Below are 14975 nucleotides of genomic sequence, written 5' to 3' on the forward strand. Positions count from 1 at the left end.
GAACCTTAAGGAAAATGTGCACTAATTACTAGTTAAGTCTGCTGGGAAAACATATTCTAAACTGTAAGGAAGGACAATCAATAGATATAAATGCTTGAACACTGAAACTTTTTCTATGTTGTGCTTTTACTTACCTCCTCTCAAGATAAGCAATGGTACATCGGCGCCTACTGGAAACTGCTTTAGCACCTCTACCACTTGGAGATGTGTTAAATTCTGCACATTTTGATGGTAAATTTCCTTAATTATATCTCCTTTCTGAAGGCCTTGACACCATTGACTATCCAGTATCATTTTCACCTTCTGTCCAGTAGGGCTGTCGGCAATTGCAAACCCAAACCCTTTAGGGCCCTTAATCAAAGGGATAGTCACTAGTTCAGGCTGGGAGCTGCCTGACGATGCCATGGATACTCTCTGCTCACTTGTATCTGATGGTCCATTGAGACCATCACCAGTCAAAGGGTGTCCCGATTTTCCATTCTGCTCCAGAACCATTGCTCCTGGCTTAAAATCCTGAGGATTCATGCAAGTCTCTCCCTTGGTTAATGACTGTCCATTGATGACAGGGGTAGCAGCAACAATATCCACGACAGGATCTTCACTGTCATCAGGAAGTGGATAACCACGACATAAAGTGAGGTTTACATATTGATTGACAGGTACCAATTGAAACATCTGGACAACATCTGCATGAGTGTGACCGAGGACGCAGTTGCCATTGATGTCTACAATAACATCACCTGGTAAAACATAATCATGTTAAAAATATTAAAATCAACAGATAAGTTAATTTTTTTGCTAGAGGGGCAAAAATAACTACAATTTAGTAACAAAATTTGAATTGTGGAAACCTCTATTAACTGCTGAAAAGACAGATTTCTAACACAGACATTCTCCCTTTTCTAACTCCTCTCTAAAAAGTATGTATGTCTAAAATCCTACTTATTTCAGTAGCAAAGAATTTTCACTTCAAGCTCAAGTGAATCATTAAAAAAAAAAACCCTGATAATTTATATTATCATTGTTAGTATATCCTCTGAGTCGTATCTAAGCAGCCATGCAAAGCTATGCACATTGTAGTAGGTATTTAGTACAGGAGCAAATAACTCCACTGACTACTTGTACAAACTGTATTATATTTTTTGAATACATTAATTTTATTTATATATGTGTATGTATGTTTGTATGTATGTATACATACATACACTGACAAAGATGCTGTCCTTAAACTCTAGACAGGCTCCTCTGAGCTCTTTTTTCAGCAGGCCTCATTCTTGGCATGTCCTCCAGAGCCCAGCTTTAGCAAGAATTCTGCTAAGTTGGTTTAGCCAGAATCACCCAGTCTTGATATATGGTCTAAGTCCTCATTCCCCACTATTCTCCAGGTGATTATCTGATCACCTCAGCCTGCATTCAGCAAGAATCCTGTCATGTCCCTATAATAGCCAGAAATCCTCCTTCACCCCTGATACATACATATATATATATATATATAATGTTTTAATTTTACTTTAAGTTCCAGGATACAAGTGCAGAATATGTAGATTTGTTACATAGGAATACGTGTGCCATGGTGGTTTGCTGTACCTATCAACCCATCATCTAGGTGTTAAGCCCCACATGCATTAGCTATTTGTCTTAATGCTCTCCCTCTCCTTGTCCCCCAATCCCCAACTGGCCCTGGTGTTTGTTGTTTGTTGTTCACCTCCCTGTGTCCACGTGTTCTCATTGTTCAACTCCCAGTATGAGAACATGCAGTGTTTGGTTTTCCATTCCTGTGTTACTTTACTGAGGATGATGGCTTCCAGTTTCATCCATGTCCGGGCAAAGGACATGATCTCATTCCTTTTTATGGCTGCATAGTATTCCATAGTGTATACCACATTTTCCTTATCCAATCTATCATTGATGGGCATTTGGGTTGGTTCCTGTCTTTGCTATTGTAAATAGTGCTGCCGATAAACATATGTGTGCATGTGTCTTTACAGTAGAATGAGTTATATTCCTTTGGGTATGTACCCAGTAATGGGATTGCTGGGTCAAATGATATTTCTGGTTCTAGATCCTTAAGGAATCATTACACTGTCTTCCACAATCATTGAACTAATTTACACTCCCACCAACAGTGTAAAAGTGTTCCTGTTTCTCCACAGCCTTGCCAGTATCTATTGTTTCTTGACTTTTTAATAATCACCATTCTGACTGGCATGAGATGATATCTCACTGTGGTTTCGATTTGCATTTCTTTAATAATCAGTGATGTTGAGCTTTTTTTCATATGTTAGCCGCATAAATGCCTTTTTTTGAGAAGAATCTGTTCATATCCTTTGTCCTATTTTTGACGGGGGTCAAACAGTCTATCTTTAAATACCACCTTATTTCTTGAGTTTAAGAAGCCATTGGCTGGGCGTGGTAGCTCAGGCCAGGCATGGTGGCTCACATCTGTAATCCCAGCATTTTGGGAGGTCAAGGCAGGTGGATCACCTGAGGTCAGGAATTCGAGACCAGCCTGGCTAACATGGCGAAACCCCATCTCTCCTAAAATATTGAAAAATTAGGCCAGATGTGGTGGCTCATGCCTGTAATCCCTGCACTTTAGGAGGCTGAGGCAGGTGGATCACCTGATGTCAGGAGTTTGAGACCAGCCTGGCCAACATGATGAAACCCTGTCTCTACTAAAAATACAAAAAATTAGCTGGGTGTGGTGGTGCACGCCTATAATCCCAGCTACTCAGGAGGCTGAAGCAGGAGAATAGCTTGAACCTGGGAGGCAGAGGTTGCAGTGAGCCAAGATCACACCACTGCACTCCAGCCTGGGCAACAAGAGTAAAACTCCATCTCAAAAAAAAAAAAAAGAAATTAGCCAGGTGTGGTGGCGTGCGCCTGTAATCCCAGCTACTTGGGAGGCTGAGGCAGGAGTATCACTTGAACCCAGGAGGCGGAGGTTGCAATGAGTTGAGATTCTGCCATCGCACTCCAGCCTGGGCGACAAGAGTGAGACTCGGTCTCAAAAAAAAAAAAAAAACTAAACAAAACAAAAGCCATTGATTACAATGTACTTTAAAAATTCATTCTACTTTAAGAAATATTGAACTGAAGATTAGAATGACGTTAATTTATGAATGTATTTTCTTATAGTACCCTTTTTTGGCAGCAATTTTGAATTTGATTTATAAATCAGATTGCAAAAGGTGAAACAAGCAACAAAAAATTCAGCAGAAGCAAACAATGCATTATTGAAGACACTGAAAAGTCAGCTTAATAAATCCCTTTAAAAGTTGGTTTTGCTTTCCTGATTTTACATTAGTATGACCATTTTGGTTGTAGAATCATTACCACTCGACGGTCATCAGTTGGGTATTTTTTAACAAAATCTTGACTTAAAATTTGACCCCTGTTGTCTCATCAATTTGCTTTTATTTGAATATGATTATTTAAAAGATTATTGCCAAATAAAGGTGCTTTAATTTGTTCTGATGGGTTTTAAGAAACTCAATCTGGTATTAAAGCTCCCAGAATTTTCATGGAAATGTTGTATTATCATGCAAATTAGATAAGCATATTAGACAAATATGAAACTATATTTTGAAATCCTGACAGCATACACAATAGCTAACACGTGTTTCATGGACAAAATGTTGAAAAGGTCAAAACTGAAGACAAAAGAACCTTACTATTAATTTTAATCTCTAAAGTTTGTTAACTTTATAAAGTAATAAAGCAGAATAAAAATAATTTTCTTTACAAGTATAACTTTTGATTATTTTAAGTTTTCTTGTTTTAAGTTTTTGTTACCTCAATGGGAAAGCATAATATGAGAGATCAAAAAATACTATGACAATTCAACCATCCGAATGTTGGTCCATATTTTCATGGTATGTGAAATAAGAGAGGATTAGAAAAGTCTAGCAAACACTGCAAAAAGCAAACTCAGTATAATACTAAAATCTTTCTGGAAAACAGTGCTTAAACTTCCCCCCGCAATCAGAAACTAGTCTTCAACTTTCTCCAAGTGCCTGAGCCACAAACACTGCCAGCCATATTAAAATATCCAGCAATTACCAAGTAAAGGCTTTAGGAAACTACAGAAAAGACAAGTTTACACAACTTTGTAAAAATGGTAATATTTATGTCTATAATTCTTAACATAGGAGTTCAATTTAATAACCAGTAAGATTAAGGAAGAAAACAAACTTGGGAAAAACTGCATGATTGAACAATTTGATACCATGATAAATACCACAAATGACCTTTTTTCAAATTAGATTATAGGTAAATGCTAACTCCAAAAGTATCCTTTATAATTCAAGAAAATCAAACAAATAGTTTTCTGAGATGATTACTAAATCTTTAGTATTATACAGTAAAAGGATTATCTCAAAATTATATAAAATATTTCAAAATATTAATAAACTTAATGTTTTCTCCAACAGTTTTCACCTGTTTGTAAAACGGCCCACCATCAAATATAATAGGCATTTAGTTTAGAGGATAGATGGTGACGGAGGGCAGAGCAAGGTGGTAGGATAGAAGCCTACACTACTCATCCCCCTGCCCCACAGAAACACCAAATTTTAACAACTAATTACATACTAAAAGTACTGTTACAAGAGACAAAAAGCAGGTGAGCAATCACAGTGTCTGGTTTGGACTTCGTATCACTGAAAGAGACACTGAAGAGGATAGGAAAGGCAGTCTGGAATTGCCAGTGCTACCCCTCCCCCATCCTCCCTGCAGTGGCAGAGAGAATCTGTATGCTTGGGAGAGGGTGAGCACAGCGGATTGTGAGGATTTGCATTGAACTCAGTGCTGCCCTGTCACAGTGGAAAGCAGAACCAGGCTGTAATCAGCTGATATATGCCAACAAAGGGAACATCTGGGCCAGCCCTAGCCAGAGGGGAACTGCCCATCCCAGTGGTTGGAGACTGAGTTCCGGCAAGCCTCTCCACTGGGGGCTGTAGTGCTCTGGGGCCCTGAGTGAAGAGGGGCAGTCTAGGCCACAAGGACTGCAATTCCTAGGCAAGTCCTAGTGCTGAGCTGGGATCAGAGACACCTGACTGCAACCTATGAGACACCAGCCAGGGCAGCTAAGGGAGTGCTTATGCCACCTCTCCCTTACCTCCTGGCAGCGGCCACCTGGTATGGAGAAATCTATGTGCTTGGGAGAGGGAGAGTACAGTGGCTAAGGGACTCTTCATTGAACTCAGTGCTGCCCTGTCACAGCAGAGACCTGGCAGATTTCATCACCTGCCTACTCAAGAGCCCCTGGGCCCTGAATAACCAATAACAATACTCAGGTAATAAATACACCACGGACACTGGGCTCTGAGACATGCTGGCTTTAGGCGTGACCCAGCACATTCCCTGCTGTGGTAACTATGGTGAAACACTGCTGCTTGAGAAAAGTAGGGGAAAAGGTAAAGGTGACTCTGTCTTGCAGCTTAGGTACCAGCTCAACCACAGTAGGGTAGACCACCAAGCAGGCTCTTGAGCTCCCTGAGTCCAGGCCTAGGCTCCCGCTCAGCACTTCTGGACCTGGCCTGGATCAGAGAAGAGCCCACTGCCCTGAAGGGTGAGTCCCAGGCCTGACAGCACTCATCACAAACTGACTGAAGAGTGGTTGTGCTTTAGGTGAACATTAGCAGTGGCCTGGCAACACCCCCACACCCCCACATAGGCCAGTGTTGGTGGCCACAGGGAGAGGTTCCTCTGTCTGTGGAAAGTGAAGAATGGGAAGAATTCTGTCTTGTGGTTTGAATGCCGGCTTACCCACAGTAGAATAGAATACCAGGTAAATTTCTAAGGTTTTTGACTTCAATCCCTGGCTCCCAGACAGTATCTCTGAATCCACCCAGGGTTGGGAGAGCTCACCATCCTGAAGAGAGGGACACGAACCTAGCTCACTTTGCCACCAGCTGATCATAGGGCCCCAGGGCCTTGAGTGAATTTAGGTGGCAGCCAGGTAGTGGTTACAGCTGGCTGTGGGCAAGATCCAGTGCTGTGCTGGTTTCATGTCTCACCCAGCATAGACCCAGTGGTGGTGGCCACAGGGATGTTTATGTCTCCCAACCCCTAGTTCCAGGAGGTTCAGCATAGAGAGAGAGAGATAGATAGAGAGTGAGAGAGAGAGAGAGAGAAAGAAAGATAGAGAGACTTTGTTTGGAAGAACGTAAGGGAAAAGAACAAGAGTCTCTGCCTATTAATCCAGATAATTATTCTGGATCGTATCCGAGAATACCAAGGTGGTCCTTATATGAGTCTGCAGGAACCACAGTGTTATTGGGTTTAGGACCCAAGTTCCTTTGAATACCTGGAAGGCCTTCCCAACAAGGATGGGCACAAACAAACCCAGCCTGCAAAGACTACAATAAATGCCTAACTCTTCAATGCCCAGACACCAACAAACATCTACAAGCATCAAGACCATCGAAGAAAACATGATCTTACCAAATGACCCAAATAAGGCACTAGGGACCAATCCTTGAGACACAGAGATATGTGACCTTTCAGATAGAAAATTAAAAATAGTTGTTTTGAGAAAACAACAAGAACAAAACAAAAAATCAAGATAACAGAAGAAATTCAGAATCCTGTCACATAAATTTAACAGAGACTGAAATAATTAAAATGAATCAAACAGAAATCTGGAGTTGAAAAATACAACTGACATGCTAAACAATACATCAGAGTCTCTTAACAGTAGAATCGATCAAGCAGAAGAATTACTGAGCTTGAAGACAGCTTATTTGAAAACATACAGTCAAAGGAGATAAGAAAAAGAATAAAAAACAATAAAAAAGCACACCTACAATATCTAGAAAATAGCTTCAAAAGGGCAATTCTAAGAGTTATCGGCCCAAAAGAGGAGGTACAGAAAAAATGGGGTAAACAGTTTATTCAAAAGGATAATATCAGAGGACTTCCCAAACCTAGAGAAAGATACCAAGCACATGAAGCTTATAGAGCACCAGGCAGATAGAGCACCACCCCAAAGAGGACTACCTCAAGGCATTTAAAAATCAAACTCCCAAAGGTCAAAGATAAAGAAAGGATCCTAAGAGCAGTAAGAGAAAAGAAACAAATAACATACAAAGGAGTTCCAATATGTCTAAGAGCAGACTTTTCAGTGGAAACCTTACAGGGCAGGAGAGAGTGGCATGACATATTTAAAATGCTTAAGGAAGAAACCTCTTACCCCTGTAATAGTATATCTGGTGAAAATATCCTTTAAGCATGAAGGAGATATAAAGACCTTCCAGACAACAAAAGCTAAGGGATTTCATGAACACTAGATCTGTCTTGTAAGAAATGCTAAAGGGGGTTCTTCAATATGAAAGAAAAGGACATAAATGAGCAATAAGAAATTATCTGAAGGTACAAAACTCACTGGTAATAGCACACAGAAAAACACAGAATATTAAACTGTAATTGTGGTATGTAAAATACTCTCAAGTAGAAAGACTAAACAATAAACCTATCAAAATAATAACTAGAACAAATTTTCAAGACAAAGACAGTACAATAAGACATAAAGAGAAACAACAAAAAATTAAAAAGGAAGGGATGAAGTTAAATCGTAGAGTTTTTATTCATTTTCTTTTTGCTTGTTTGCTTCTTTGTTTATATAATCAGTGTTAATTTGTCATCAGTTTGTAATTATGAGTTATAATATAGTATTTTCAAGCCTCCTGGTAACCTCAAATAAAAAAACACACAATGGATACACCAAAAATAAAAAGCAAGAAATTAAATCATACCACAGATAGAATCACCTTCACTAAAAGGGAGACAGGAAGGAAGGAAAGAAGGAAGAGAAGATCACAAAACAATCAGAAAACAAATAACAAAATAGCAGGAATAAGTCCTTATTGATCATCATTAATAACATTGAATCCATATGGACTAAAGTCTCCAATCAAAAGACATAGAGAGGATGAGTAAATGAAAAAAGCAAGACTTGATGATCTATTGCCTAGAAGAAACATGGCACCTGTAAAGGTACACACAGACTGCAAATAAAGGACTAGAAAAAGACATTCCATGCCAGTGAAAACCAAAAACCAGTAGGAGTAGCTACATTTATATCAGACAAAATAGATTACAAGACAAAAACTGCAAGAAGAGACAAAAAGACCTTTATATAATAATAAAGGGGTCAATTCAGCAAGAGGATATAACAATTGTAAATACATATGCATCCAACACTGGAGTACCCAGATACATAAAGCAAGTGTTATTTGCTTTACTAGAGCTAAAGAGAGAGGTATTTTATTATATATTACAATTATATATATATATATATTTATTACATAATATATGATATATATTATTAGAGCTAAAGAGAGAAATATACCTCAACACAATAATAGCAGGAGACTTCAACATTCCACTTTCAGCATTAGGTCTTCCAGACAGAAAAATCAACAAGGAAACATCAGACCTAATCTGCACTATAGACCAAATGGACCTAATAGGTATTTATAGAATATTTCATCCAATGGTTGCAGAATATATATTATTCTCCTCAGCACAGCATCATTCTCAAGAATAGACCATATGTTAGGTTACAGAACAAGTCTTAAAACATTCCAAAAAATTAAAATTATATCAAGTATCTTCTCTGACCGCTATGGAATAAAATCAGAAATTAATAACAAGGGGAATTTTGGAAACTATACAAACACATGGAAATTAAACAATAGGTTCCTGCATGACCAGTGAGTCAATAAAGGAATTAAGAAGGAAATTGGAAAAATTTCTTGAAACAAATAATAATGGAAACAAAACACACCAAAACCTATGGGATACAGCAAAAGCAGTACTAAGAGGGAAATTTATAGCTATAAGTGCCTATATATATATAAAAAAGAAAAACTTCAAATAAATAACCTAATGATGCATCTTAAAGAACTAGAAAAGAGCAAATTAAACTCTAGACTAATAGAGGAAAAGCAGAAAGAGTAGAAATAAATGAATTTGAAATGCAGAAAACAACCCAAAAGATCAATGAAACAAAAAGTTGGTTTCCTGAAAAGATACAATTAACAAACCTTAGACTAACAGAAAAAAAGAGAGAAGATCCAAATAAATAAAATCAGAGATGAAACAGCAGACATTACAATTGATGCTGCAGAAATTCAAAGGATTGTTAGAGACTATTATGAGCAACTATATGCCAACAAGTTGGAAAACCTAGAAGAAATGGATAAATTCCTAGACACACACAACTTACCCAGATCAAACCACAAAGAAATTTAAAACCTGAACAGATCAATGACAAGTGACAAGATTGAAGCCATAATAAAAACTCTCCCAGTAAAGAAAAGCCCAGGATCTGATGGCTTTACTGCTGAATTCTACCAAGCATTTAAAGAAGGAGTAATACAATTCCTACTCAAACTATTCTGAAAAACAAAGGGAAGAATATTTCCAAACTCATTCTATGATGCCAGTATGACCCTGTTATCCAAACCAAAGACGTATCCAAAAAAGAAAACCACAGGCCAGTATTTCTGATAAACACTGATGTAAAACTCCTCAACAAAATATTAGCAAGTCAAACGTGACAATACATTAAAAAGATCATTCATCATGACCAAGTGGGATTTATCCCATGAATGCAAGGATGGTACAACATATGCAAATAATTAGTGTGATACATGGTATCAACAGAATGAAGAATAAAAATTATAATCATTTGAGGTGGGTCAATCACCTGACGTCAAGAGTTCAAGACCAGCCTGGCTAACATGGTGAAACCCCATCTTTACTAAAAATACAAAATTAGCCGGGCATGCTGGTGAGTGCCTGTAATCCCAGCTACTCAGGAGGCTGAGGCAGGAGAATCACTTGAACCCAAGAGGTAGGGGTTGCAGTGAGCCGAGATCACGCCACTGCACTCCAGCCTCGGTGACAGAGACTCGGTCTAAAACAAAACAAAAACAACAACAAAAAACTATATTCATTTCAACTGATGCTGAAAAAAAACTGATAAAATTCAACACCCCTTTATGATAAAACTCTAAAAAAACTGGGTATGTAAGAAACATACCTCAATATAATAAAAGCCATATATACAACAGAGCCACAGCTAGTATCATACTGAATGGGGGAAAAACTGAAAGTACTTCCTCTGAGATCTGGAAAATGAAGATGCCCACTTTCACCACTGTTACTCAACACAGAACTGGAAGTTTTAGCTAAAGCAATCAGCAAGAGAAAGAAATAACAGGCATACAAACTGGAAAGGGAGAAGTCAAATTATCCTTGTTTTTAGATGATGGGATCTTATATTTGGAAAAACTTAACAACACACATAAAAAAACTATTAGAACTGATAAACAAATTCAGTAAAGTTGCAGGATACAAAATCAACGTACAAAAATCAGTAGCATTTCTATATGCCAGTGAACAATCTGAAAAAGAAATAAAAAAAGTAATCCTATTCACAACAGCCACAAATAAGATTAAATACCTAGGAATTAACTAAAGCAGCGAAAGATCTCTACATAAAAAATTATAAAATACTGATGCAAGAAACTGAAGAAGACACAAAAAATGAAAAGATATTTCATGTTCATAGTTGGAAGAATCAATATTGTTCTCAATACTACCCAAAGCAATCTAGAGATTCAATGCAATCTCTATCAAATCTCTATCAAAATACCAACGACATTCTTCACAGAAATAGAAAAAACAATCCTAAAATTTATATGGAATCACAAAAGACCCAAAATAGCCAAAGTTAGTCTGAGGAAAAAGGACACACAACTGGAGGAATCACATTACCTGACTTTAAATTATACTACAGAGCTATAGTAACTAAAGGAAGATGGTATTGGCATAAAAACAGACACACAGACCAATGAAACAGAATAGAGAAATCCATACACCTACAATGAACTCATTTTCAAGAAAGGTGCCAAGAACATACATTGGAGAAAAGACAGTCTCTTCGATGGTTCTAGGAAAACTGGATATCCACATATAGAAGAATGAAACTTGACTTCTATCTCTGCTGTATACAAAAATCAAATCAAGGTGAATTAAAGACTTAAATCTAAGACTTCAAACTATAAAACTAGAAAAAGAAAACACTGGGGAAACTCTTCAGGACATTGGTCTGGGCAAAATTTCTTCAGTGATACTCCACAAGCCCAGGCAATTAAAGCAAAAATGGACAAACGGGATCACATCAAGTTAAAAAGCTTCGGCATAGCAAAGGAAACAGTCAGTCAAGTGAAGAGACAACCCACAGAATGGGAGAAAATCTTTGCAAACTATCCATCTCACAAGAGATTAATAACCAGAATATATAAGGAGCTCAAACAACTCTATAGGAAAAATCTAATAATCTGATAAAAAATGGGCAAAACATTGGAACAGACATTTCTCATGAAGAAGACATAGAAGACATAGAAACAGGTATATGAATAGGTGCTCAGGTCATTGATCATCAGAGAAATACAAATCAAAAGTACAATGAGGTATCATCTTGCCCTAGTTAAAAATGACTTTTATCCAAAAAGACAGGCAATAACAAATACTGGAGAGGGTGTGGTGAAAAGGGAACCCTCGTACACTGTTGTTGGGAATGTAAATTTGTACAACCACTATGGAAAACAATTTGGAGGATTCTCAAAACACTAAAAATAGAGATACCATACAATCTAGCAATCCCACTGCTTAGTATATACCCACAAGAAAGGAAATCAGTATATTGAAGAGATATCTGCACTCCCATGATTGTTACAGCACTTTTCACAATAGCGAAGATTTAGAAGCCACCTAAATGTCCATCAACAGATAGTTAGATAAAGAAAATATGGCACATATACACAATGGAGTACTATTCAGCCATAAAAGAATGAGATCTTGTCATTTGCAATGACACAGATGGAAATGAAGATCATTATGTTAAGTGAAATAACTCAGGCAAAGAAACACAAACTTTGCATGTTCCCATTTCTTTGCAGGTACTAAAATTAAAACAACTGAACTAAGGGAGATAGAGAGTAGAAGAATGATTACCAGAGGCTGGGAAGGGTAGTTGGGGTTGGCGGGGGGTGAGAGGGAAGTGGAGATGGTTAAGGAGTATAAAAAATATATAGCTAGAAAGAATGAGTAAGACCTAGTTTTTGATAACACAATAAGGTGACTACAGTCAGTAATAATTTAATTGTACATTTTATAACTAAAAGAGTATAAATGGGTTGTTTTTAACACAAAAGATAAATGCTTGAGGAGATGTATACCCCATTTTCTATGATGTGGTTATTACTTATTGCATGCCTGTATCAAAGTATAATATCTCATGTATCCCATAAATATATACCCATACAACTTTTTTTTTTTAATTAGAGGATAAGCTATTTTAATACTGGAATCTCTCTCTTTAGTTATATAATTTAATTCTTTCTCTCTACGTATATAAAATCTCTTCACTATAATTTTTGTTATAATATCACTACTCTTCAAACAGTTATGAAACATTTGTTACCTGGTGCAATTTTCCCATCCTGAGCTGCGGGACCATCTTTCAGCACATTTTTCACTTGTAGGAACTCATCAGGTCTATCTCCGCCAATAATGGTAAAACCAAATCCCATTGTGCTTTTTTTCAGTGATGCTCGAACAAGGACGCCTTTAAGTTGGGATGGATCTCTTGTGAAGTGTGATTTTTCCATATCTGTGCCAAAATGAGAAGTGGGTTTGAGAACAAAAATAATTACAATGAATATAGCACTCAAAGTCAATCTTTTTTTATATAACTTGACGTTATTCTCAACTTTCTCTCTTTCTCATTGCCTTGTCTGCACTTACTTTCAACCCAGAGTTCATTATATGAAGTTAAAATGACACAACCTTTAGTACTCAATTGCTGAAAGTTTGGATACTATTCAACTGTACTATAAAACTCAGCATCTACTGAGTTTTATGTGCAAAGTACTATACCAGGAGGATGAGGTCATGTGTCACAAACGTATGAAAGAGAGTATATTGAGAATTTTTATAATTCACAGTTCAGGCTTTCTGCAGTCTTTAATTTATAACTGATGGAAGGAGTGAATCTTTTTACTGTCAGTAAATAGCTTCATATTTCTATGCCTTTCACTCGTGTTTAGTAGATAATTTAGGAAGAAAAATACATACTTCTTTTGAAATGCCCATTTTTTAGGGGTTAGATGACCCTAGTGATTCATATCTACAAATAACAACTTCCTTCCAGAACCTCTTCTCTCTTCTCAACCATGCGTGCCATTAAGGAAGCGACAAAAACTGAGAGAATCAAACTGTACAGGTTTATAATTTACTAAGTATTAAATTAACTGTAAAAAAAAAGACTTTAAATGTTCTGCCATTATCTATTTTTTAACAAATTTATTGAGATATAATTCACATACCATAGAATTCAGCTCTTTCAAGTATACAATTCAATGTCATCCAACTATCAGCATAATCTAATTTTAGAACATTTTCTTCCCTCCTCAAAGGAAATCCCCATGCCCATTAGCAGTCATTACCCAATTTTTCCCCAACCCACGTCCATATCCCAGCCTTAGGAAGCCACGAATCTACTATCCATGTATAGACGTGCCCAATACAGACATTTCATATAAACAGAATCAGACAATATGTGGTGTTTTGAATGGTTTCTTTCAATTGACAGTGTTTTTGAGGTTCATCTGTATTGTAGCATATGTCAGTACTTTATTGCTCTTTATTATTAATATATAATAAATATTAAGTTAAATGTGTTTTCCTAAAGATAAATTTATTACATTATTGCCAAATAATATACCACTGTATGGATAAATATCACATTTTGTTTATCCATTCATTAGTTGATGGACATCGGGTTATTTCCACTTTTTGGCTATTATGAATAATGTTGATATGAACACTCACATACAAGTTTTTGTGTGGACATATTTTCATTCATCTTGGGTATATACTGAGTGGAATTCCAGCAGTTACTATGAATATATCGTAATTAAGTTTATCATTTTGATAAACTTCCAAACTTTTCCAAAGCAGCCTTGCCATTTTACATTTCCACAAGCAATATAGGAGGGCCTCAATTTCTCCACATAGTTGCCAACAGTTGTCCTGTCTGTCCTTTTGGTTGTACCCGTTCTAGCAGACATGGAGTGGTTTCTCACTGTGGTTTTGTTGTGCATTTCCCTGTTAACTTGAATTAATAATGGTAGCTTGTTTCACACTTAGTGCTAGTATCACGCCCAGAGTTACTTATGTGTATTTGCTGCTGCCCCTCTTAGCAGAGTGTTCTAACAGGTATATGTTAAAACTTATCAGAAAAAAGAGCGATTCTTGGTGTTGCTCTATATGGTTATGCAGATTATGTAGTATGTAAACAGCTTTCTCAAGAGGTAGGCCTGCCCTGGCAATAGTGACAGGAAAGGAGGAGCTACCTTATTTGATATGTAATTCCCAGATTTGCTTTTATTTGCAAAAAGCACATGATACAAAGAAACGAAAAATCCAGCTCTTTTGGGCTTCTCAAAGTAGAGAAGTAGACTCCAGACAGCAGTGCATTGATCATAGTAAATGCCATTTTGTGAGGCCTCTCAGAGGATGGCCAGTCAGCCTACTTATGGTGACACCTCTGTATTATTGAGCTTCTCACATTCAAAGTAGCAACTTTGAATTTTGTTCAGTCTCTGAACAAAATATTACTTTTAAAAATTATTTAATTGACATATGCAATACCCGTTCAATTACAGAAGTTGACTAACACCGTCCACTAGTGTTGCCTACCAGATTGTAGATAAGAATATTTCTCTAATGACTGAGTACTTGGACAGGTACTTGATGATAATATGAAATGTACCATTTTCATTTTTATGTCAAACACTGAGATGTTTCTGGTTAGCTATCCCATGCCCTAATCCCCAGGAATACTAGAATAAGATTGGCTTCTGAGGGTAAAACTTGAAAACTAGCATACAACAGAT

General features: G+C 37.1%; 1 protein-coding gene across 3 annotated transcripts in view; it reads right to left on the reverse strand.

Moving 5' to 3' along the window:
- Positions 1 to 14975, reverse strand: part of MAGI3 (membrane associated guanylate kinase, WW and PDZ domain containing 3) — a 300844-nt gene that overhangs the window by 43887 nt on the left and 241982 nt on the right. For all 3 annotated transcript variants that reach the window (XM_033198447.1, XM_033198450.1, XM_033198448.1), the window contains exons 9-10: positions 12500 to 12688; positions 135 to 740 (exon numbers count right to left, since the gene is read on the reverse strand). In XM_033198447.1, coding sequence (XP_033054338.1) covers positions 135 to 740; positions 12500 to 12688 — 795 coding nt within the window. The remainder of the gene's footprint in view (positions 1 to 134; positions 741 to 12499; positions 12689 to 14975) is intronic.

This window comes from Trachypithecus francoisi, unplaced genomic scaffold (genome assembly GCF_009764315.1).
Source record: "Trachypithecus francoisi isolate TF-2019V2 unplaced genomic scaffold, Tfra_2.0 Lachesis_group5, whole genome shotgun sequence".
Taxonomy (NCBI): domain Eukaryota; kingdom Metazoa; phylum Chordata; class Mammalia; order Primates; family Cercopithecidae; genus Trachypithecus; species Trachypithecus francoisi.